General features: G+C 54.6%; 7 protein-coding genes across 7 annotated transcripts; 3 read left to right on the top strand and 4 right to left on the bottom strand.

Annotated features, from left to right (window-relative positions):
• Positions 1–1,863: 1,863 nt before the first annotated feature.
• Positions 1,864–2,613, bottom strand: G647_02535 (uncharacterized protein; the record flags this gene model as incomplete). Its single annotated transcript, XM_008726884.1, has 1 exon — positions 1,864–2,613. One exon carries the CDS (start codon positions 2,611–2,613, stop codon positions 1,864–1,866), a length of 750 nt encoding a protein of 249 aa, XP_008725106.1.
• Positions 2,614–2,974: 361 nt separating this feature from the next.
• On the bottom strand, positions 2,975–3,500 carry G647_02534 (uncharacterized protein; the record flags this gene model as incomplete). Its single annotated transcript, XM_008726883.1, has 4 exons — positions 2,975–3,010; positions 3,065–3,257; positions 3,318–3,408; positions 3,461–3,500. 4 exons carry the CDS (start codon positions 3,498–3,500, stop codon positions 2,975–2,977), a joined length of 360 nt encoding a protein of 119 aa, XP_008725105.1.
• A 185-nt stretch (positions 3,501–3,685) lies between these two features.
• G647_02533 (uncharacterized protein) lies at positions 3,686–6,703 on the top strand (the record flags this gene model as incomplete). Its single annotated transcript, XM_008726882.1, has 2 exons — positions 3,686–4,832; positions 4,881–6,703. The coding sequence occupies 2 exons, from the start codon at positions 3,686–3,688 to the stop codon at positions 6,701–6,703; spliced, it is 2,970 nt and encodes a 989-aa protein (XP_008725104.1).
• A 1,927-nt stretch (positions 6,704–8,630) lies between these two features.
• G647_02532 (uncharacterized protein) lies at positions 8,631–11,650 on the top strand (the record flags this gene model as incomplete). Its single annotated transcript, XM_008726881.1, has 4 exons — positions 8,631–8,812; positions 8,883–9,241; positions 9,316–9,476; positions 9,545–11,650. 4 exons carry the CDS (start codon positions 8,631–8,633, stop codon positions 11,648–11,650), a joined length of 2,808 nt encoding a protein of 935 aa, XP_008725103.1.
• Positions 11,651–13,353: 1,703 nt separating this feature from the next.
• Positions 13,354–15,360, bottom strand: G647_02531 (uncharacterized protein; the record flags this gene model as incomplete). Its single annotated transcript, XM_008726880.1, has 1 exon — positions 13,354–15,360. One exon carries the CDS (start codon positions 15,358–15,360, stop codon positions 13,354–13,356), a length of 2,007 nt encoding a protein of 668 aa, XP_008725102.1.
• Positions 15,361–17,574: 2,214 nt separating this feature from the next.
• G647_02530 (uncharacterized protein) lies at positions 17,575–18,177 on the bottom strand (the record flags this gene model as incomplete). The annotated part of the gene is made up of 1 exon (XM_008726879.1): positions 17,575–18,177. The coding sequence occupies one exon, from the start codon at positions 18,175–18,177 to the stop codon at positions 17,575–17,577; it is 603 nt and encodes a 200-aa protein (XP_008725101.1).
• Positions 18,178–20,555: 2,378 nt separating this feature from the next.
• G647_02529 (uncharacterized protein) lies at positions 20,556–23,490 on the top strand (the record flags this gene model as incomplete). Its single annotated transcript, XM_008726878.1, has 3 exons — positions 20,556–21,534; positions 21,584–21,865; positions 21,920–23,490. 3 exons carry the CDS (start codon positions 20,556–20,558, stop codon positions 23,488–23,490), a joined length of 2,832 nt encoding a protein of 943 aa, XP_008725100.1.
• Positions 23,491–24,841: the final 1,351 nt, after the last annotated feature.

Here is a 24,841-nt window from a genome sequence, read left to right as displayed (position 1 = left end):
CAACGACTGCTGGAACACTTCAATCGAGCCTCATTTGGCTTCAAATCTTGCTTTCCCATGCTTCCGAGACAGAGGACAACTGGGCGACCCTGGAGACCCCTCACGAAGAACCGGGAAGTGAACCCCAACCAGTCACGGTGGAAAAGGTTTGAGAAGGCTCTTGGTGACGCAGTTGGCCGAAGCCGATTTGCTTCTGGTGCTTCAAGCGCCAGTCACCATTGAGCCTAGTGCTTTCTATCCCTGTTCGCGCTCAACGTGGCGCGGAACAGCTCTGAAACCCCAATGGGTCAAGGAGCCAGCCCGGTTGGTCGCCTCCTCGGCACGCCTAGCGCTGTTCCAAAGATCGCATCGCGGTTCGCAGGCCAGCTGCAGGACGGCAGTGCGCATAGATGTCTCTTGTGATGAAGTTCTCTTACCCCGGTTAGATTTTATCTATTCAGTACGCAGTATGGAGCAGGCACGAGCAGAGGCCGGTGCCAGAGTGGATCGGGGTTCTGACCTCAGTAGTATCGACCTGCTAGCGGGAAGTGTTCGAGACTAGCTTAAGCACAGGAAGGCTGGTGGCCCTCTCAAGAGCTGGCTAAACTTGGCCCCAAGTCGGGCACACGAATTTGTCCATGATTATGCTTTGGGAGAATACCCAGAGCTGTGTACGTACCCGGTACCTCGGTCGCAAAAAGCAAGGACGCTACCCAGTACGGAGCGCGGAGGACTTAGCCTGAAATTGACAGTTACTGGTGGTGGCTGAGGTACCCAGTACGTTGTGCGTACCTGCTATGCTACGCCAGATCGAGAAAGGTGTATGAGTTGCCCTTGCTCCCATGCTCCGGTATCGATACGACGCCGCAGCTACCCATCGATCGACATGCAAGAGTCCTGGCGAGCTGGAACGGCTGGCACAGACTGATCGAAATAACTGGAACACCAGCATGCACTGTTGTTCAAGCCTGAGCATATGCCTCCATAATATAAATAGATGCATAATAATGCAGAGTTATTTGTGCAGACTTTAAATGGATGCATTTTGGTAAGGATGTGCTGGTGTTCAAGTTATTTTGGTCAGACTGTGGGCTGGGGAGGACTAGAGGGTCTATCGGCGCAGATCTTGTGCTCAGTGTATGATACTGTGTATCCTCGCATTTCTTACGATGGACGAAGCAGGCAGGCGCAACACAGCAGAGGGGTACCGGCACCACCGGCGCAAATAAAAAGAGACTCCGCAGGCAAGCGCGGTTCACGGGCTTCTTGATACTTGTCCGCAAAACTCGTACTCCGTACCCAGTACCTACCGTGTCCACATTAGGTACTGTGGTGGCCCAGTCGGCGCACGGATCTTTTTGTCCGACGTTGGAAGACCGGTCAAAGGTAGCTCCCGCCTATCCTGCTTTGCTCGATCGGGACTGGGCACAGTGGTTCGACGCCTCCCTCCTCAGACGCTCCCAGTAGAATGAGCCAAATTGCATTAGCCTTGCAGCTATATAAAAGCCGGCGTCACGGACATTGCAAGGTTAACCTCCTCCCTAACTCTGTTAATCTCGTAATCAGACGAATCCGCCTCACACGCCCAACCACATACAGATGGAGGATGCAGGAAGCAGCACGCCATTTTCAAGACAAGTTCTACAATGGTCTTGCTTTCGCAGGCTCTCGGTGTGCGATTCAATCATCATTTCGGGGTGCTCCAGGCTAGCTAACATACATGCATGCTGTGACTGTGGTACTTTGGGTGGCCCGGAGTTGGACCACTTGGCATTGGCAGCAAGAAATCCATGCCAATGAGCTACTCCGAAGCCAGGAAAGCATAGTGCACGATGCCGTCCTCCTCTAGATATGTAAGTATCCGTGCCTTGACTTCCACATAGCTCAAGACATCGCATGCACTTCGTAGAAATTGTTGTGTTTCGGGCACCACATCACAATTGAGCATGCTGGCATCCACGGTCGAGCGCCCGCTGGTCCAGAGTTGCCTCCTGGGATGCTCTCTGAAGTGAATGGCCAGTTGTGGAACGGCGGAATTTCCATGTATCTTTCTTGTACGGCCCTGGTCGGTCGAGGCTCTGGGTGGTGCTCGCGGTACGCTTTGGAATTTGGTGGGAGCTGCCATTCATCATTGCTAGGCTGAGTGATGAAATATCTCGTCGACATGCTCTGCCAAGTACTTCGCGGGATTTCCGTCTCCGAACAATCGTCGCCATCCACCGACATGTTGCTGTCCCCCTCAAGAGGAGGAGTATAGTTGTTCAAAGGTTTGTCATCGTGCTTGGCTGGCAGGTTCCATTGCTGTTCGATCGGTCGACCAATGACAGGTGGAGTGTGCAGGGCCCTCGTGGTCACCTCGATCATATGCGAGACTTCACACTTTGGCAAGGTGAGCTCTGCGTCGTCAGCGCAGTCGAGAAACGACCGAAGCTGCTTGTTCATCACATGCCGGCCAGGGTTGACAAAACTACGCGGCAAGTGGGCTGGGTTGTTCTCTGCGACGGGGCAACAGAAGAGGACAGGGCGCGCGGGAAGCGGTGGAGCTGCAAAGACTGTCTGAGAATGAGCGCCGGCGCGTTGATTGAAGCAAGTGTCCCTGCTTGGCGCTTGCCAGCCAGCGCGAGAAGGAGCCATGGTTGATGGTGTTCAGTGATGAGGAGGCGGCCAACCATGGACTGAGGCCAGATCAAGAGTCAGCCGAACAAGTGACGCAGAATTGAAGGGAAAGCGACTGTGCAACAATTTGACTTACAGAATGAGCTGATTGTGAGTTGAACGTCAGGGCGGTCTGACCACCTAATCACAGGCTGCTGTTGCCTTCAGACATGCGGTCGGCTCCCAGTTGAAGTTCAAAGCTACTGCTAATGCCTTGCTTTGCCCTTTCTGCTCGCAAGATAATTAAGGCCCATGGCGCGTCAGAGCGGCGAGCACCCGTTCTAATGTCATCCCTTTTACACTGGCTCAAATCTGTCTAGAGACACTACGTCGACGGCGTTCACTGGTTCTGCACAACCTGGATGTTGTTTTTCCTCTGTGTTTTCATGTGAGCACTTGTTCACCAGATACCAGCTGAGACGAGACTTACCTTCCACTTGTCCATTTCATCTTGCTTGGCTTTGTATTGTTTGAGCAACTCCTCGAGGACCTGCTTTAGCCCATCTGAGTTGGTCTTGAGCGCTGGCGAGACGTCTTTCACGGTCCTCTCAACCAGCACCCCGTTGATTAGGCGGAAGCATTTGCGATCCTGAGGAAGGGGCTCGAGTGTTTCCATCACAAGCCTGTTGACCACTAACGGTCAGTTTGGCCGCTCATTTCGTTGTCGCCGATGCGCAACTGACTTGTGTTCTTCTATTTCTTGTTCGATTTCGCCCACCTTCTGTGCCAGCGACTGGAGCGTGTTCTTATAGTTGGAGTACTGTGACTGCAAGTCTGGCATGTTCTTAGCACGATTAAACCTAAGGCTAGGGTTGTTTAGACACACCTTGCTGCTTCCGAAGGGCAGCTTCTTGTCCAGACGCCATTTTGATAGACTGCGATTGACCGAATCTGTAAGACTTGCGTCTGGGGTGGAGGGGAGATTTGTGCTGCGACACGCATAAACTCCGGTATAACTTTTTCTACGTCGGAAACCTCCATGTTGCGGTTGACCATCGCTCACATCGTCCACTCCACGGCTCACCTCAATCCCATACTGCTGCCTCCCGAGATGGAACGCAGCCATAGCCCGAAGCGGCGCAAATTGGCCGGGGATTTCCACTCCGCGAAGACCGATTCCGCCGAAGATCTGGGACCATCGTTGAAGCCGCAGTTTGCTAAAGGTCGCCTCGCAAGACCATCCGACAGAGATCGCAGCCATTCCAGGCACTCAAAGCCACAACAGAATACCTTTGAAGGCTCTGAGCCCTTTTTTAATGATGAAGACACGGCAGCGATGGACCGCGATTGGTACGCGGGAGACGAGTTTGGGCATACCTTTGGGGACGAGACTCACAATCCTTTCGGTGGTGCGGATGCTACATGGGCAGACAGACAACGGGAACAGGCCTTATTAGACAAGAAGCTCGGGAAGCGTATGACGGCGAAAGCAGCCCAGAAGCAGAAGGAAGTGGATGCTTGGGAAGCCAACCGCATGCTCACCTCTGGTATTGCGCAAAGGCGTGATCAGGGTCAAGACTTCGACGATGACGACGCGGTACGAGTGCATCTCCTTGTGCATGAGCTGAAACCTCCATTTCTGGATGGCAAGACTATTTTCACCAAGCAACTGGAACCGGTGCCGGCCGTGCGGGACCCACAGAGCGATATGGCCGTGTTCAGTCGCAAGGGAAGTAAGGTAGTACGCGAGAGGAGACAGCAAAAGGAACGACAAAAGCAAGCGCAAGAAGCGACCAAGGTTGCTGGCACGGCACTGGGCAACATTATGGGCGTGAAAGAGGACGAGGGTGACAGTGCCGCTGCTGTTCCCGGCGAGGACACGGGCAAAAGCAAATTTGCAACACACCTCAAGAAGAATACCGGTAGCTCGGCATTCAGCAAGAGCAAGACGCTGAAAGAGCAGAGAGAATATCTACCCGCGTTTGCTGTCAGAGAAGAACTGATGCGTGTCATTCGAGACAACCAGGTCATTATCGTGGTCGGACAAACCGGCTCCGGGAAGACGACACAGCTGACCCAGTTCCTCTATGAAGAAGGCTACGGTAAGCACGGCTTGATTGGTTGCACGCAGCCTCGAAGAGTCGCTGCAATGAGCGTTGCCAAGCGAGTCAGTGAGGAAATGGAAGTCGACCTGGGCGGCGTGGTGGGATATGCTATTCGGTTTGAGGACTGCACCAGCGATCAAACGGTCATCAAGTGTGAGTCCTGCCTCTGCTCGGATGGATTGACATACTGACCATCAATAGATATGACCGACGGTGTACTGCTTAGAGAATCCCTGACTCAGCGAGATCTAGACAAATACTCATGCATCATTATGGACGAGGCTCACGAACGTGCTCTCAATACAGACGTGCTCATGGGCCTAATCAAGAAGGTCCTTGCTCGCCGGAGAGATCTGAAGCTGATTGTCACGTCCGCCACGATGAATTCGGAGCGCTTCTCACGCTTCTATGGCGGAGCTCCTGAATTTGTCATTCCCGGTCGCACCTTTCCAGTCGATATCCAGTACTCTCGCTCACCAAATGAAGACTATGTCGATAGTGCTGTTAAACAGGTGCTGGCTATTCACGTGTCTCAAGGTGCTGGAGATATCCTCGTCTTCATGACCGGTCAAGAGGACATCGAAGTCACCTGTGAGTTGATCGAGGAAAGGTTGCGCTTGCTTGTCAATCCGCCAAAACTTATGGTGCTCCCGATATACTCGCAAATGCCTGCAGACCTCCAAGCTAAGATTTTCGATCCTGCTCCTCCTGGCGTTCGGAAAGTTGTCGTCGCCACCAACATCGCAGAGACGTCACTGACCGTCGATGGTATCATGTACGTTGTCGACTCGGGGTTTTCGAAATTGAAAGTCTACAACCCGAAAATGGGTATGGACACCCTTCAGATCACTCCGATCTCTCAGGCGAATGCGTCTCAACGGGCCGGACGTGCAGGACGAACCGGGCCGGGCAAGGCTTTCCATCTCTATACCGAGCAAGCTTTCAAGAACGAGTTCTACATCCAAACCATTCCCGAAATTCAACGGACTAACCTGGCGAACACGGTTCTACTTCTCAAGTCCCTTGGTGTCAAGGACTTACTCGATTTCGATTTTATGGATCCGCCTCCGCAGGATACTATTACCACGTCACTGTTCGACCTGTGGGCTCTGGGAGCCCTCGACCATGTTGGTGATTTGACACCGATTGGGCGCGCGATGACGGCTTTCCCTATGGATCCTTCTCTAGCCAAGATGTTGATCACATCATCAACAGAGTACGATTGCAGTGAGGAGATGCTTACCATTGTCAGTATGCTCTCCGTGCCGTCTGTCTTCTACAGGCCGAAAGAGAGGCAGGAAGAGTCGGACGCAGCCAGGGAAAAGTTCTTCGTCCACGAATCAGATCACCTGACGTTGTTGCACGTATACAACCAGTGGAAGAGCAATGGCTATAGCGATGGTTGGTGCGTGCGGCACTTCCTGCACCCAAAAGCACTGCGTCGTGCGAAGGAGATCCGAGAGCAACTCCACGATATTATGGTCAGCCAACAGAAAATGGCGCTGGTATCATGTGGCACGGACTGGGACGTTATACGAAAGTGCATTTGCTCTGGATATTATCACCAGGCTGCGCGTCGGAGAGGTGTCGGAGAGTACATTAACCTACGGACCAGCGTCACGGTTCAGCTACATCCTACCTCGGCACTGTACGGACTTGGAGACCCACCTGACTACGTCGTCTACCACGAGTTGATTCTGACCAGCAAGGAATACATGAGCTCCGTTACAGCTGTGGACCCACATTGGCTCGCTGATCTTGGTGGTGTTTTTTACAGTCTCAAGTCGAAGGAGTACAGTGCCAAGGACAAGAGAATCATTGAGAGTGAATTCAACCGGAAAATGGAGATCGAACGGCAGATGGGAGAAGACCGAATGAAAGAAGAAAAAAGGCGACGGGAAGAAGAGGAGAAAGAGCGCTTGTTGGCTGGCAGGGCCAAGAGTGGCAGCGTCGTGGTGAGAAAGACGGGCAGCAATGGCATAGTCAAAAAGCCTGTCGTCCCGAGGAGGCGGATGGGATTCTGAGCGACAGGTGTAGTGTCCTCCTTCTGGCACATCCAAGTTATCAGACTTTAATGGCAGTATCCTGATGCGTCGGAAGGAACACGTCAACAGATTGCCATCTACCGCTGCGTGACACCGAGGCCTAGCTCCCCCTCCCAAATGAGTTACTGTGTCAATAGATCGACAGCCTCGTTTGCGCACGTGCGAGGCTGAGTGTCAGTGGTAGGCGTGTCAACGCTAGTATAGTTTTGGCCTAGCGTCTGGGCTCGAGACTGCCCCCTTTCCACCACGATATGTTCTTGCCAATTCTGGTTGCGGACATTCATACACACAGTGACTCCAACCGTCGACCTCCAGAGCCGCAAGTGCCGCCAATCCAAAGTACCGACGAAAGGATGCGGATGGTGCTTCTGTCCAGACTGAAGCCAGGCGCGGTTGAGAACGGCTTCAATCTGGGCGAGATCGTCCTCTGCAACAACCCTCCGCTCACAGCAACCCCGTCCTGCTAAGGATGGCAGAGTAGATTGGGCAGGCAAGGACATACCATTGCATTTGGATTGTTTTGGATTGGGGCGCATCATTGTCATGAACGGAGTTGACTTGTGCTTTTTTGTCGCCCGGAGAAAGTGAACAGACTCCCACTGGTCGTGTGGGGCAGCAAGGTATGTCACTTCACCGCAGTCGAGCCGTGAGGGCGGAGCGTCTCGCAGCTGTGTCTATTCCCCCTCAGGTCCCCGTCACAGCCATCATCTGTAACATCACAACAACGGCTGACCACCATGGCGTCAGGCCACAGAGAGGAGAAGACTCTTGAGGAGAGGGCTCTAGAACCCCTGGGTAAGTCTTTCCGCGGTCCAGAGATCGATTGTTCGACCTTCCCGTCTCCCGCGCGCAGATGTGAAGCTGTCGATCTGGCGTTGGTCTGATGGAAAGGCGTTCCGACCGAGATGGATGACTGCCGCTAACAAAGGACAGCGTCTGCTGTCTCCTGCCCTGATCGTGTTGGACAGGACTACTCTGAACCTCACACACCAGACTCTCCACCATCGTCTTCAAGATCACGTCGCCTTTCTTCGCCGGTTTCCGGAGAGAGAGATACCCTGCTCTACCATCACCTCCATCGTCATACACAAACAGCCCGACTGGCTCAACTGAGGAGAGGCATCGTCCCAAGAGTCCAGGCCGTACCCATAAAGTCTCAACCGCCGAACCTGACCCCTGCTCTCCACTTTAGAAAAGTGAAACAGCAGAAAGTGTCAGCGATTCCGCGTCGCACGGTTGCCGATCCCAGCCTTCCCCTACACCTTCAGGGCACACCACTTCTCTCCAGCAACGCCGATCACCAGCGACAAGGCACGTTCCTCGGCCAGACGAGTCACGGCTTCCGCATCACACTTCACTTTCAAGCACCACTGACTCTGCTGCATCTCTCCTTCCCCCACCAAAGTCACCTCGTCGACTAGCCAGGTTCGATTTTGGCAGTCCACCTCCTGTTCCTCACAGATCGCCGCTTCGACCAGCAGGGTTCTTACTTCAGCCTGACCCCGGCGCCACCCAATCCACCGTTTTCGATCATCCGTTAGGCGCGAACGAGAACCGAGGGCTCTCGCGCACGTTATTACCACCTCCACTCTGCATCCGCAAGACCAGGCCGCCAGCAACTCCAGCATCAACCACATCAGGAGAGAGCCTAGAAGCCACCAGATCAAAACTTGAAAGCCCTCTTCATCAGGGTCTTGCCCAAGCTCTCTCTGACGAACCGACAGAGTCGGAAGCTGCGTTCCGGCTTCAGGAAGAACTAGACACCCTCATTGTCAGACACCGTAGAAGGACGCTTGAGGTTCTTGAAGGTCGGACCAGAGAGGAGCAGCAAGTCCAAAGAGTTAGAGCTCTTACCAGGATCGAGGCTTCAGTCAGACGGCGACGTCGACCAGGCGAAACTCACACCATGGACAGTCTTCATCCAGATTCTGCTGCGGCTATGACCGCACACCGTCGTGAGGCGGTTCGCCTTGCGCAGCAACAACAGAAAGCAGTTGTAGAGATGTGCAAGAGATCCAAGCAACCAGAACCTGACTATGGCTTCGATGAGCTGATCGGGAAAGGGAGTTTTGGAAGAGTCTACAAGGGGTGAGTCTCCCCACATTTGTTGGCTTCGGAGCTGTCTCTCTGTCTGGACCTTTACTCACCTCTGTCTTAGACGCCAGCTTTCCACAGCCAAAGTTGTTGCCATCAAAGTGCTCGATATCGATGAGGCCGACTTCCACGCCTTTGGAGATTCGAAAGACGAGCAGATTCGAGATTTCAACCGTGAGATCCGCATTTTGCGGCAGGCCCAAGAGAGTGGCGCACAGAACCTTAACCGGATGATCGAGGCGTTGCCTGTTCACAGTCAGCTCTGGATGGTGTGTGAATATTGTCCCGGTGGCAGTGTGAAGACTTTGATGCGAGCCACCGAGGACAAATTATCCGAAAAGTACATCATCATTGTGGCACGAGAGTTGGCAAAGGCTCTGAAAGGCTTGCATGAAGCTGGCATCATACACAGAGACGTGAAAGGTACGTCGATTCCTCGTAGTGAAACTGTCAGCTTGTATATCACCTCTGAGGCTGACGTTGCCTGTCTCTTTCAGCCGCCAATGTCCTCATTCATCAGGAGGGCCGCCTCGAGCTGTGTGACTTTGGAGTGGCTTCCATCTTGGACACTCAAACAGACAAGAGAAAGACATTCATTGGGACTCTGCACTGGATGCCGCCAGAGTTGTGGACAGATAATCCTGAATATTCAGACGAGGTGAGTTCATCCATGGCGCGGCCGCGCCTCGATGAGGAACAATGAATGGGCAACTAACCATGGTCCAGGTCGATGTCTGGGAGTACGGCTGCACCATCTACGAGTGTGCCATGGGCAAACCTCCAAATGCCGATCTGCGTGAACGCCAACAATTGAAGATGAGGATGAGACGGATGAAGCAAGCACTATCTCTTCCGGACAGCGGGGAGTTCAGTGATGGATTACGTTCACTTGTCTCCTATACCCTCACTCCAGACGCCTCCACACGGCCTTCGATGAAGGATGTCCTTGAGCACGAATTCCTCCGAGACACCGAAGAGACTCACCCAACAAGCATGCTGACCGAGCTCGTCGAAACGTACTATGCGTGGCTTTTCCAAGGCGGCCAGAGAGTGTCCCTATTCATGCCCGGCGGCGCTGCCGCTGCTCCTATACCTGGATCCGAGGCCGACATCGACGCCGACGATGAGTGGAACTTTAGCATGACTCAAGATTTCGAGCGACGTGTCTCTGCCATATTGGAGATTCCAGACTTCACAGGCATGAGCTCTGACGAGACCATGGAGGGAGAAGAGACACCGAAGGGGCTCCGCAGACCTGGGGAACTGTTGCCACCAAAGGAAATGACGGCCGCTCAAAAGGCAAACTTCGAGGCCCGCGTCAAGCGAGGGGCAGATCTTTCGAACCTCTTCAACCAGGACCAGCCCGCGTACGAATACAAGACCAAGACCGATTTCATTCCTATCCCAGAACAGCGTCGAATATCCGACTTACCTTTCCGGGCCATGGCTGAAGACAGACCGAGCTCGATTGCGTCGGTCGCCATCGACCTTGGAGACTTTGACGAAGCGGACTACGCTATTGCTGCAGCACCTCCAAGAACGGAGGATAAAATCCAGACGGTGTTCGCGGGGACACCCATGAGAGAAGAGACTATCCGACTTGCTGATGCATCGACACTTCGCGAAAAGCGCGCAAACTCCAAAGGGCCTCGAGACCCCAACAACCAATCTCTGACTGCGAGAAGAGCTTCGTCGACAGAAGAACTCCCTTCAAGCACCGCACAACGCGACTTTGCCACATCCCAGGAAGACTGGACTGTTAAGAACAGAACCAAAGCGCCTGAGCTCCAAGAGCCCGCGGAAATCACATCGTCACGACCCGGCCACGCAACCATGGACTGGTCCTTTGCAAGCGCAATGTCTGAAGCTGCAGTGAGCATCCCGCAAATCAACGTCCCAGACGAGGAACCAAAGCAAGACGCTCCAGGTCCGACTGATGAAGAAACGTCCGCAGCAGCGGACCCTGAAAAGAAAGCCAGAAAACACGCGACAATGGAATGGTCCTTCTCGACGGCGATGGCCGAAGCAAAAGCCACGGAAGATGAGCAGCAAACCTCCGAAGCGTCTCCTCCTAGCGAAGTCTCCTATCAAAAGCCCATCCCTTCATCCCGCCCAACACCCACCCGTCCCGCACCACTAATGCGCCAAATGACCATGCCCGTCACACTGCAAGACTTCACCGCCGCCGAAGAGCAAGAAATCCCCCGTCCCTCGACCGCACTGTCAGAAGCATACAGTGACGTCTCGGCCTCATCCACGGACGTGGATCCATTCGGTCTTGAGCGCGAGGACGTCGACGGCGACCACCCCGGCCCGGCCACCATGGACGAAGACGTACACATGGGGCAATTCTATTCCGGGCGCGGACGCACCATGTTCTCTCGACGATCTTCGGGGGTGAACACGCCGTTGACGGCGAACGGACCGGGCCCAACGCCGTATGCAATGGGACGGCCTGCGCGGATTGGCGAGGACGGCTTCCCGGGTCCAGGCCATGCCCATCCAAACGGGCTGCCCAATGCGCATCGCGCATCCGACTCGTCGCAGCTCTCGACCGCGACCGCCATCCCTGTCGGGATGAGGAGTCCCGTTGTGGCGTGGGTTCCGCCGGTCAGCCCGCCGAGCATGGCGGTGATGGCGGCGAACGCGTCGAACGAGGACGTCGAGGCCGAGTTGACGCGGTTGTTGGAGAGCATGCAGGGCACGTTGAACGTGGCCCGGGAGGTTGTCGGTGGGTTGGAGAGAAGGATGGACGTGGAGGAGGGGGAAGAGTGGGTGAGTGAGGAGGAGGAGGAGGAGGAGGAGGAAGAGGAGGAGGAGGAGGAGCAGTGAAGGGGTGGTCTTGGGGATGTGCATGGCCAGAGGGCCGGTGCCGACGGCGATGCGAAGGGGGCGGTGGACAGACAGTCCAAATGAGCCACTTAGAGTGCTGGTTGAATAGCAAATGATATCTGCTGACTCGATTTCGTTGCTTTACCTGCGCGTTGTCGTGGTTAATGCGACGTACACCCATTACTCGTGACATCCCCCTGCTACACTACGGGCCAGGCAGTTGGTCCTGTGCATTCTCGGTATGTTGCTCGATGTCGGTGCCGTGTCGACTTCAACTCAACCTTGGTCAAACTTGGATTGAATTGGATTAGATTAGGTTGGAGGAAGTTGAGCTGGGTCGACTCCGCCATTAAGTCTCTATTGTCAGTATAGCATTAGTGGTAGAGTATTAGTACTGTATGCTATACAATTAACGCTATTCTATCTCTATAGATGAGCTAGCTACAAGTAGGTATGGGAGTAGGTGTATTAGTACTGGTGCTATACAATTGACGCTGGGTGCTCTGTCTCTATAGATGAGCTAGCCACGTATCAGTGAATACGTAAGTGAGTAGACTGGGCTATGTATCAGCAAGTACGTAAGTGAGTAAGTAGATGAGTACAGTACAGTGATTGGACCACTACATAGCGAGCGAACGAGTGCCCGAGGTGGTGTGGATGGATGGGGACTTGGGGCAACCTGCGGCCAGGGACTCCTTGTGATGCTACTTACTTGTACTCGTCCTACCTAGTGCTACTTACTTATACTCGTATGTTGAGTCGGGTAGGTAGCATCGACCTGAATTATGTGCGTAGATACTGTACCGAGTACTCCGTACGGGAAGTACAGTATATCTACCGATACAGTTTAGGACCTACCCACCTACTTTTGCCCGTCCGAGCAGAGAGTACGAGGTACCCCGTACTGTCCGTTCACTTGCGGTATTGCTCGCCAAGTCGGTCATTTTACCCGTCTGGATGGAGACTCCAATGGGTTAATCGGTTGATTGAAGAGAGCAAGCCTACTATGTACGGAGCAGACTAAGCTGGAAAAGAACAGAATAGACCAGGCCAGGTCCGACAATGCGTGGTACCCAAGTATAATGCCATGCCATGCCACGCCATGCTATACCATGCTGCCTTCGGGAGACGTCCACCGGAAGTGGTATGAGAGGATGACAGATCAAGGCAAGGTCAGGTCAAGTCAAGTTGGGACGACTCGCTTCATGGAGCTGTTGCCCGGTGGTGGTGGTGTTGTTGTTGTTGTACTGTACCTTGGTGTATGACATGTCTGCACACCACTTCACATTAACGCGACAATGAGTACATACCAACACGGCACATACCAGCACGGCAATATGGCGATACGGCGACACACCACCTTGCATCATGTCACATCACATTTCCTTAGAAGAAACAGCGGGTGACGGTCCCGGTGTTGCCTTCTGCTAGGCTGAGCTCACAGCATCCCTGCTATCTCTTCTTCACGAGGCATCGCACGTGAGAGTACGAACGAACGGACTCCAGGATGGATGGATCAATGATTGTTTGATCGATTGTCGGACTTCGGCATGCGGTGACTGGCTGACACCACATACTGACACATGGAATTGACTCTGGAAACTCCACCGCATTACGCTACTTCTATCGCCCTTTCTAACAATCTAAACCGTCCAGATCTCGACCGTCTCCTCCAAGCAAGTCAAGCCGAGGCGGTGAGGTGCTTAGATACCGTTGGTGCTATTCAAGCCTTCGGCCGGGGGGATTTTCTCCTTCTCCATGCCCTGCAGGTTGGGCGACTTGGTGGAGCGCTTGAAGTAGGAGGAGACCTCGGAGTGGAAGTCGTCGTCGTCCGCGAGATGGTCGTCGTGCTCGGCCTCATCCACCTTGGCCTGCATGCGCTCCTCCCATTCGCCACGCATCTCCTCGATACGCTGCTTGAAGTCAAGCTCCGGGTCGTACGGCTTGCCGACGCCACGCATGCGCTCCCACAGGCTCAGATGCTTGGGGTGGATGGCAATACCGTGGTAGTCCTTCTCGCGGCCGGCGCGGATGTACGCCCAGCGACGTTCTTGCTCCTTGAGATCGAGGCCCGTGGTGTCAGGCATCCAGATGACGTTGAGGATGACGCCGGCAAGACCAAACCACGGGACGACCCAGAACTTGGTCTGCGTGGACCAATAGCTGTAGCCGACGGCGGCGGTCAGCGCACCCAACTTGCCGACGGCGGCGGAGAACCCGTGGGCCGTGGCACGGACGGCGACGGGGTAGACCTCGGCCGCAGCGAGGAAGGTGACGCAGTTGGGTCCGAATTGCTGGAAGAACGACGACAAGAAGTACATGGCCTGGAACTCCTTGATGTGTTCCTTGGAGGTGTAGTAGCCGAGCTGGGTTCCGGGGATGATGAAGAAGATAAAGTCCATCAGGAAACCCAAGGACTGCATGTGCTTGCGCCCGTAGAGTTTGTTGTCGACCAGGAAGCTGGCGAGGTAGTAACCGCACAGTGAGACGCCGACGTTGATGAGGTTGTAAAGCCAGGCCGGCATTATCGAGGTGCTCGTGGGCATGATGACGGAAATGAACTCGCTCTGGAAGAGCTTGTTGCCGTAGAAGAAGACGTCATTCATGTACCACGTACCGGCCGTGGCAAGGACCCGACCACCAAAGTAGTAAAAGGTCAACTTCAAGGACTCGACATCGTACCCGGTGACGGCGTTCTTCTTCTTCGCGAGACGAAGCTGTCGGTTGGCGCTGGCCTTGACCTTGAAGGTACGGAAGTAGATGAGCCAGGCGGTGCCGACAGCAGGGATGGCAAACGACACCCGGTAGGTGTATTGAGCCGCGACCTTGGAGTATGGGGCATTTCCGCTGCCGTGGTGGAAGATCAAGAGCAGGAGGATGAGGATGACTTGGTTGAAGAATTGACCCCACCCCTGCATCAAGAAGGCACTGACGACTTTGCGACCCCGGTGAAGACGATCTTCACGCGTCGAGACCTTGCCGGACCCGACGGCGTTCTCCATTCCGGAGGTGGCAGTCATGGGGTATTCTCCGCCGACACCGATGCCGTAGAAGAACAAGGACCACGCGTAGCAAATGACCCAGCCGTTTTGGGTAACACCCCATGCGCATACGAGCATGATGAGACCGATGAACATGATCGTGGCATCCTGGATGAGACCCCAACGACGCCCGATCCAGTCGCCGATGAAACCGACGAGGATCTGGCCGACAATGATACCACAGATTTCGAGGTAGTCGATGGCGTTGATCCAGGTCTTGTCGCAGATCGAGTTGGACTTCCAGCAGTCGGGGAAAGCAGCTTGAAAGAGAGGCTTGATGTTGCCGATGGAGAACAGGACGTACCCTTCCAGACCGAGACCGGCACCCGGGAGGACCATGTTACGCATGTAGAAGCCGAGGGGAGCAAGAGGGTCGTTCTTGAACATTTGCCAGAAGGCAGCAAACTCTCTCCTCGTCTCCTGTCTGTCGACCTTGCTGACGAACTTGACTCGCTTCATGATGGGCAGATCGGCCCAGTACACGCCGTTTTCGTCGTACATGTCGTCGGGCTTCAGCAAGTACTTGAAGATCTCCTTTTCATTCGCAGTCATGTCGAGGTGGGGATCTTCAAATGGCGGGTGGCTGCCCGAAATGTCGGGGCCATGAGGCGGGTTGGGACCATATCTGGTCACGTCATCATAGACGGTGGCCTCCCCAGTGGCAGCCATGGTGACCAGACTATATGATACAGATGCCACAGAGATGCAGTGCAAGGCTGCAGAGGGAAAGGGACTGTTGCAACCAGACGAAAAGTCAAAGAGGTCGTGCTCGCAATTTATGGGGAGGACGTCGCTTCATAATTTCTCGCAACCGGAGAAAGTGGAGCCAGGCGAAGAAAAAGAAAACCTTGACGGAGGCCAAGGCGACTCGGCGATTGGCACGAGCTTGACCACGAGTAGCTCGAAGTATAAAAGCTTAAGTGATCTCGGAACAGGCGGATGACGGTACAGGCCAAACAATCCAATTGTGATGCTGCAGGAGGAGCTGAGTACGGGCGACACATGCCAGAAGAAGCCATGTGTGAAGCCACGAGTTCAAGGTCGGTTGACTGATTCGCCCAGCAGCCGAAGCAAGGGTTATTAGGGCACATGCAGCGTGCCAGCGCCATTGGTAGTCGGAGGGAAGGGTAATCGACGAGAGTAGGGGTCGATGCTGCGGCCTGATGTGTGTGACTTGCTGCAATCAGCCCGATGATCGATAAGAGGCAGTAGAGAAGGGCAAGGGAGACGATGGAGGGTCGTAGGTGGAGCGCTGGGAAGATGGAAACTCGTCAGCAGGCGACATCAGCGATCGTCATAAGCGGCATCAGTACCTCGTAGCAGCCGGAACGGCCTTGCTTTCGCGAAGCGGCGATACTCGAGACCATCCGATCAGAAGGCGACATCGAGACGGCGGCCCAATGCCTGTCAGACGAGTAACAATGATATCACGAAAAATGCACTCCAAAGCCACCCAAAAGCTTGGTATTGCTAAGAGTTTTGGCGAATTTTGAAGAGATTCTTCGCGGGTGCTTCGACTCAGATCTGCTTCACCAGCGCTGGGGGCTTGTGCAATGCGTGACTGCACAGCCGACTTGTCCGTTGATGCCCACTAACGGCGGATGCGCGGGCGCCAGTTAATCTTGTTGCAAAGAGATCGTCGAGGCGAGCAACGAGACTGGACGTTGGCTCGAACCGGGGGCTTTAGTTGATGGGAATGTGGGATGCTGGACGAGCGAAAGAGAAGTGAGGTTGGAGTGCACGTGCGCAGATCCGTGTCTCTGATTGGTGTTGAATTAACGTCGTGAAACGGCTGTGACTGAAATCCTCATATGGTAACAGGTTGTAATGCGGCTGTTATTTACGTGACATTAGAGGAATATTGGTGCAGACTCTCTCCACAGTTGCAGCTTTACGATGAAATATTGGTGTAATGAAGCATTGCTACCTGTATTTTTCTTGGTGCATTTGCCTTTCGACTAGCGCACGCCTCACGCCTCCACACCAACATCCCGCCACCTGCTCTGGGTGATGTGTACGTACAGTACTGAGTGCTCTGTGCGTACTAGGTACTACAGTATGTACACAGTATGGGTCCTGTTTTGGCTTCACGTGCTTCGACACCCGCGCGAGGCTCGCAGGGGCGACAAGCATTCCATCGCCCATCGCCAAGCTGTTGGCCAGAGACCCATGGGAACCCACGCAACACAATAGTCTCGTGGCCCGACTGGACATTCCGAGCGCGATATGTACTCGTATCTGTCAGCCTTACTTCGTACTGGCCTGATACATATCTCCCGACAGTTTATGGCATATCATCTAATGCTGAGTGTACTCTTGGCTTCGTCGTATAAAGCTGCCAAGCAGAGTAACTGCATGCGCCGGGTTGTGTTTCTTCCGAACAAGTGAAGGCCTGTTGCACAGTCACCACGTTCCTTCGTCCTCGCCATCAGGCTAGTCGGGCTCCCAGAATGTCAGCTCTTCATCCTGCTGTGCCCGGATATTGGCTACAGCCCCCATGGGGGCCTTCCAGATTCAGTGTGGTCTGACCCAACAAGACGTCATCCGCAGGGACTCTTGGGGTTATTCCGTCAGGAAGTACCTATTTGCAGGGATAGACCGCCGCTATTGCATAACTGCCAGCTTTTAGCGCAGACGACTTCAACGTCTTGGGATATGACCAAAGATAGGCATGGCTCAAATGGGCATTGAATCCCACCATGTTACCCGTTGGGATGCCAGGCCTGGGCGCCAGCTCTCTTGCTCCGTCTGGACTGTTTGCAGGACGGGACGTGCTAGTCAAGCGCTGGTCACAACTCGGGGTACCGATGGTGGATCACGTACTGTGAGCAAGGCTTTGATGACCATTCGGTGATGAGGTATTTTTGGGATGCATTGACCTGTTCACTCGCAGGTCTCGAGCATCTTCTTGATAAAGCTTTGCAGGGTTGGGTTCCATAGGGCCGCTGCCACCCGTTCCTTGTCGGCCAGCTGCTTGTTGACCTCGTCTGCGGTCGAATGTGTTCCCTCTTTAATCCTGACATCAACTCTAAACCTAGGAGGCAAGGACTCCTCCAGCCGAACACGAACTCCTAGGCCGATGACGGTGGCCAAGCTGCAGTGTTGGATGGTGGGTGTGATTAACACGGTCACAGTTTGGAGGTTCGAGCTCGGACGGTTCGGGATGGTGGGCATGATGGATATGTCGGGTAGCGATACGACAGCCAACGAGCCGAGGGTGATAGGGTGCTCAGGGTCAGACATGGTGGCAACCAGGTCATAGATTTCCTGGGCATCGATGGGCTCTTCCTCCCCGTCACTATCGCTCTCCTCGGATGCCAAAGGACTCGCCGTGCGCGTGAAAGGATCGTTGGCGAAAGACGGTGCCGGATAGACAAAGCTTGATTCACCGTGGGCACGATCATCTCGTGCTGATGCCCGCCGCTTCCGCGTGGGTAAATCGGAGGGGTTGAGGACAAGCGGATTGGCGTTCTTGCCGTCTTCCATGGCTGGCGGCTTTGTATAGAGTAAAACAAAGAGTGGTTCGGAATGCGAAACGTTGGTCAGAACGATCAGTACTGTGTAGATTCTTCTGCTCGCGCGATGAACTGATGGAAGTCCAAAAGTTCAGTGATCGAGACTGCCTTGGCACACGTGATCTTGGCGAAGCAGGTGGGGTGAGTTCAGCATTGGTAAGCTGCCGAGGCTGCCCCATGCCACCACGACAACTTCCATTTGTGTGACAAAGACAGGCACGTGCACTGGCTGCTGGAAGACTCGTCTACTGGGTAAGAGGTACACAGTACTTCGCACGGATCTTCTGTACTTCGCCACTGACATCAGGGATAGGCGACGGAGCCCCGATCTTGAACGCCTTTTTACTCGTACGAGTACGAGTAGCCGAACCTTTGTCGCGTCGGCGTTCGCCGTTGTGGCAACATGCTGCTCTTGCTCATCCCCTAGGCCCCACCGTCCCTCACCTTCGATCGGGAATTTCCCTGATTCTAGAAGGTTACTCTGTCCAGAACAGCTTTTTAGTACGCAGACTGTCCGCTCACACGAGTACACAGTCCGTAGCAGCAGTGCGTCAGTCAGGACGATTGCAAGACTTCGTTCCCTGTTGTGCCATCCCTCCAGACATGTGTCTAGTCGTTCGCCGTGGAGAATCGTGCTGCTTCAGCCATCATCTGACGCCCAGAGCTCCCACGGATCTGAGTTTTCGCCCAGCGGTTGATCGCCTGAAGATCCCCTAACGAGTGTCTAGCAGCAGGCTCAAGCCTCCAGAGTGCGGGGTGAAGGTGAACCCAACAATGGACCTGAAACACCGCCCGAGAACAAGCGAGCGATGGTGCCACAAGCCAAGGCACCTTTGTTGTCAATGCCTTCTCCCCGAGTCACCTTCTCAAGTGTCTTTTAACGGGAACACCAAAGTGCTGTGATAAGACACTCTCACCACTTCGGCCATGGCTGCTGCCGATGATGATCATGCTTCGAGTCGGACGCCGACAGACGCAGATTGCCCCGGTGGGTGATCGTCTACTGAAGAAACCCCGGTTTTCCATTGTGCTGCAATTTGCGCCACAAATGTAATACCGCAGACGTAGATGGTCATGGTCTCAAGACGCAGACATGTTCTCACATAAGGCTGCCACCCGAGAATGAAATGCTTGGGTCGAGCAATACGGGGAGAAGGCGAAGGACGTCCCCGGTGCTCGCTTTGCAGCAATACAGAGTACCTCGTATGAGATAACGCCTGAAGTCAGATCCTTGCGCCCTGGGCCTTTCCAGTGCGAATGGCCGACTCGCTAAGCGAAAGATGTGCTTCTCTTGCGGAAGGCCGGTCGTCAAACCAGGCACGAACGAGCCTCTGTGCACGTCTGCCTCTCGCCCATCTGGCCAACTCCTGCCTGACTGTAATTTCTACGGTGGGCGGGAACGAACGCCCCTCAAGCAGGAATGCCTGATGGACGTTGCATTTAGGGCTGACAGCACATTCCAGCCCCCTCTACCCAGTAAGTGTGGTGGGAGCAACCCAGCGTTCGTTCCTCTGATTCCCCCCGTATCACCCATTACCACAACTGGCCACTCACCTTCCATCCGCCAGTCTCTGTCCCTGCAATCTGTCCGCCATGCCGGAGCGAGTGACCGGGCGCCAACTGGAGTCGTGAAACCGGCACCTGAGACCCTTCCGCTATTTATTGCGTGTCGATGGATTGATAAGTCCTCCTGCAGCCTTTCTCTCAGTGCGCATGTGCATATTGCTAGCCCCTCGACAATGAAGTGACAAGCCCCCCCCGAACCGGGCGTCCGCACATGACTTTCTTGGTCGTCTATGCGAATCCTACACTCGCATCACTGGAAGGCCGTAGCCTGTCCGATCTCCCCCACTTGGTCGGAAACATCGTCGTCTGGAGACTGGACAATGGCTTGCCGTCGTCGCTGCACGCCTCCAACGTACTGAATCCTTGTCCGCCAGCAACGACTCGTCACCGGTAGTAGATCGAGGACGACTCTGGCACTGCCTGAACCCAGCATCGCGCACGATCCTTCGCCCTGAAAAGTGCCTGAATTTTCGATCGTGCCGAGGTTGCATTCTGTGGCGTGCGACACACAAATTCATCTTCTTGGTCTCGCCAGCTTGCTCTTACAGTAACAGCCGGCGCCTTCGGGTTCATCCATCTGTGCTCGAAATCGACGGGTCTGCATCCCAGCTATCATTCCACCCGGCCGCCCTTCTATATACTCACCAAGTCGACCGGCGTGCTTACCTAGAGTTAGTCATCGACTTTGATATTGGCCCGTCCACGGCCACAACTCCTTGATTGAGGCACCGCCGTGTCGCACTTACCCAATGTGGTGGCAGTCCGAGTGGATGGAATGCCACCATGCAGAGTTATCCTCTGTCCTCCGCGCCTCCCTCGGGCCCGAAGAACTATGTCTTTGTCGATGAGCACAACCGGCATAAACGCCTGAAGGTGATGCGAGCCTGTGAGGGCTGCCGGCGGAGGAAGATCAAATGCGATTCCGCCACGACCAACACCTGGCCGTGCGCGGCATGTGTGCGACTCAAGCTCCATTGTGTACCTCCGGCAGGCGGTCTGGAAGAGGATGCAGGAGATATTGCCCCGGCAAACCCTGTGGACGAGCCGCGAGGACCGCGACCGTTCTCGACACCATCGGTCGCACCCGGTCAACAGGCGCAAGGTTATGCGCCCGCCGCCCCTGCATTCCAACTCACCCAAGGCGACAGCTATGCTTACGACACATATGTTGCCAACTACCAAAAACCTTCGTTTCAGGCAGCCGAACAATCGTATGGCGACTTCTATCCGGCGGCTCACCCATATTCTGGCACCATCAGCGACCCTTATCAGGACGCCGCCCAGACATTTCGCCGTGTCCAAGACGACGAGAAGTCCTACGGACAAGAGCGTGCCGGTTCGTCACCTATCGACCAGTTCACCGCTGAGGATCTTATGGATCACCTCGGCCAGCTAAAGATCAACGACGCCGGAGTCGCAGGCTACATCAGGGCCGAGAAAAGCAGCAAGGAACAGGATCCCCCGATCCATGAAACGGAGCCTGAGCCAAGGATCGCAGCGGCCTTTAGGACTGATGCGGGCTCTCAGATCCGGATCCCCCCAGCTCTAATGCCGTCCCAGGAGGAAGCAATGCAGGCGTTCGACACGTACTTCACAAATGTTCACCCATACGTACCGGTCCTGAACAAAAGCCAATTTTATGACCAATGGCAGAACGACCCGTCCTCCATATCACCACTCGTTATGGAAGCCATTTTTGCTAACGCAGGTCGTCTGTCCGATGATCCAGCTCAAGGTGCGCAATGGCTGGCATTAGCGAACAGTAGGTCCTTGGTGCTATCTCGGTCTCGTTCCTACTAACGTGGCACCAGAACACGAGCCATTCTTCCTCGACAGCCCGCGGCTAAGTAACCTCCAAGCCTTGTTGCTCTTGCTCAAGGCTCGGGAGAGCTCGCCCAAAAGAGGCTACTATTACCGGTCGTGGATGACGATCAAGACGGCGATCACGATGGCAAAGGACCTTGAGTTGCACGAGCACCACGAAACGCACTCGAGTGGACAACCGTGTGGCTCCGATCCTATAGAGTGTCTGACCAAGACCCGGATTTGGCAGACTCTTTTGGTCTGCGAGACCATGGTTGGAGGACCGCAAGGTAGCTTTCATCGGCGTCTGTGAGCTCTACGGCATCCGTGACTGACGCATCCAGGACGCACCGACTACGGCGTGGATCCCAATTCCGTCGATACCAGCGAGAATCCACCTTGTTCAAACGTGGACGAGTACGAAAAGGCCATTTCTCGGCAATTCGCCTATTTCGTCCGCAACGTTCGCAACATCCGCCTGATCTCAGACACGTACATCAAGCTGAAAAAGAAAAAGGACTGGGCTCTCGATCAGGAATTCGTGGCATACAACAAGGCGTTCAAGAAGTGGCCAGATGAATTGCCCACTGACTTCCAGCTGCATTTGTCGGCCGGCCAAGTGCCCCAGGTGCCGTCCCACTTCTTGGGAAACATGCATTCTCACTATCATCTGGCGGTTGTCATGCTGCATCGTCCACAGCTCAAGGCGTCTGAATCGTTCGGGGCCGACAGCCAGTGGAGATACCACATGAGCGTCTGCTACAACTCTGCAAAGATCCTGTGCCGGCTGCAGGAGGGTATCCTGGCCAACTTCGACCTCACCGGACTGCTGGTGATGCAACGAGGCATCAACTTCACCATCTACGCCATCCTGACCTGCGTCATGCTTCACCTGGTGGCGCTTTCGTCGCCCGATCCAGAGTTCAACCTCGAGGCCAAGGATTTCTTTGTCCGGCACATGAGGATCCTGGAGCGCTGTGTCTCGGCGTGGCCCATGCCAGAAACGGAGGCCCAAATCTACGCTCTTCGCGCCGCATTCTCGGCCGACGTCAACAAGCCTTTCGAACTGAAGGAATCGTTCCCTCACGGCACGCCGTCGGAGCATTCTCGCCCGTCGCCCGTCTCTCCTCCTGCGTCGGAAAAGCCACAACAACCGCCACAACTGCAACCGCAGAAGTCGATTGAGCTCCACCCGTCTCAACAGGGGAAGCCCGGCGCCTACGTGTCCCAGCACATGAACCAAATATCAAGACAGTCAGGCTACCTTGCAACTCCACCTGTGTCGGTCTACGCCGCGGATTCCAAACCCCCCACGCCGATGTACGCGCAGGGTTACGACCTCGCGGAACAGAACTCGTATTCGAGCTTGCCGACCTCCGCTGGCGGATACTACCAACAAGCCCCCTCGGTGACCGACATCCAATGGAATCCAACCCCGATCATGGACCAGTTTGACACGGCCTTTGCGATTCCTCCGTCGGCACTTGCACCCCCACCGTCACTCTACGGTGGAAGCGGCGCCTCGCCGCCAGGAAACATGCCGAATATGCATCACGCGGCTTCCTTTCAATCTACGGGGTCTCCGACGTACCCTTCAACCACGTCACCTGGATATGGTGCCCAGCACCAGCACCAGCAGCACCAACAGCATCAGCATCAACATCAGCAACAACACCAACAGCAGCAGCAGCAGCAACAGCATTACTTCGCAGCGCAACAAGCGCAATCATTCCACGATACGTCGCCCCCGGTTGCCACGCACGCGCAGTTACCTCAAGCCCCATCGACCGGGTACGCGACGGCCGGAGGGTCTGGACCGGCTGGCATGTTCGTCACGTCGCAGCAGTGGCAGCAAAGTGTGGCGCATGTCTTTGACGCGGGCAGATTGAAGAGACGGTGGGATTACACTCAATAGGGCTCCACTGACAAAGTTTCACGCGGCAAGCGTCGGCATGAGGGAGGGAGGGCGGAAAGTCCGAGCGCAAAAGGGAAGCAATCGAGTCAAAACTGGTCAGTCCGTAGGAAATCAATCGAGCCATAACTGGTCAGCTGGTCAGCCTCGTAGGGAAGCGACAGGCGTGGGAGACCGAGGCGCTCGACAACCGACACCAGACAGTCGCAGAGTCGAGATGGCGACGAAAGAGTAAGGAGCAAGGACGCACGCTCCCTCTTCTACGGGAGTGGAAGTGGAACCGAGGATACGATCATCCCCGTCCTGAGAGAGTGAGGAGGACTACTACGACCAGGACGACCTCGCTGTCGACTTGATCGAAATGCTCAAGTACCCCTTAAGTGAACGCATGCGCGTTCCGCATATGGAGTAAAGAAAAGAACAAAGGCATAGCGCAAGCAAGCACCACACTTGCGTAGCAGAGGAGCACCGCGCAGGGACCGTCATTTCATCCATCCATCCATCCATACCTAGGTACGTACATACATATATACAAGCAAACAAACAAGCAAACATAGGTCCTGCTAGTAAGGCAGCAAAACCGACCTGTGGATTTCAGGACCTGCCCTGGACCAGCAAACGATGCATGGCTGGCATGGCGGTGCTTCAAAAATGAAACAAGCTGATCGACGGACATACATGCATGCATATATACGTACATACTCAACACATACTCGGCATACACGTACATATAAATATACATATACATACATGTACTTCCTGCCTTCCTTCCTTCATGCCTGTCTGTGGCGGAGACAAACGCAAATGTAAATGCAAACGCACAACGCAAACGCTACAGCCAACGGTGCCAAGCGACGAGATCGCCGCTCGAATCAGGCACGTCAACGGGATGGGACTTGAAGTCTCCTGGTAATTGTATAAATATAAAGAGTCTCTGAGCGCGTCTCTTTGTGAAAGGATCTTATATCAACCGACAGGAGGTGTGGTGGAATTCTCATGGAATGTTCGGAGTAATTAGACGGCTTTGTCCACGTATGATTTCAATGAAGACGTCCAGATTCTCCGTTCCGAGTCCGATTCAGGTGGGCATGTCTACAGTACTGTGTCTGTGCACATGCCTCACTGTACAAGGTATGTAGAGCGGTGCAGTGCGGTGGTCTGGTCTACGTAGTGCAATGAAACAAGTACTACTCCGTACAGTGTATATCGTGTACAACCAAGGTAGATCCCCATGCCGTGATTCTGCTTTGTTGCGATGCGCTACGCTGCGCTGCGGCGCATTGCGTATTTTGCATGTCCGACTTTTTCTAGCCGAAGAGCCTGGGACTTTGATATCGTGGAGGGCATCCCCGAA

This window comes from Cladophialophora carrionii (genome assembly GCF_000365165.1).
Source record: "Cladophialophora carrionii CBS 160.54 unplaced genomic scaffold supercont1.2, whole genome shotgun sequence".
Taxonomy (NCBI): domain Eukaryota; kingdom Fungi; phylum Ascomycota; class Eurotiomycetes; order Chaetothyriales; family Herpotrichiellaceae; genus Cladophialophora; species Cladophialophora carrionii.
This window is presented reverse-complemented; position numbering and strand designations above follow the sequence as displayed.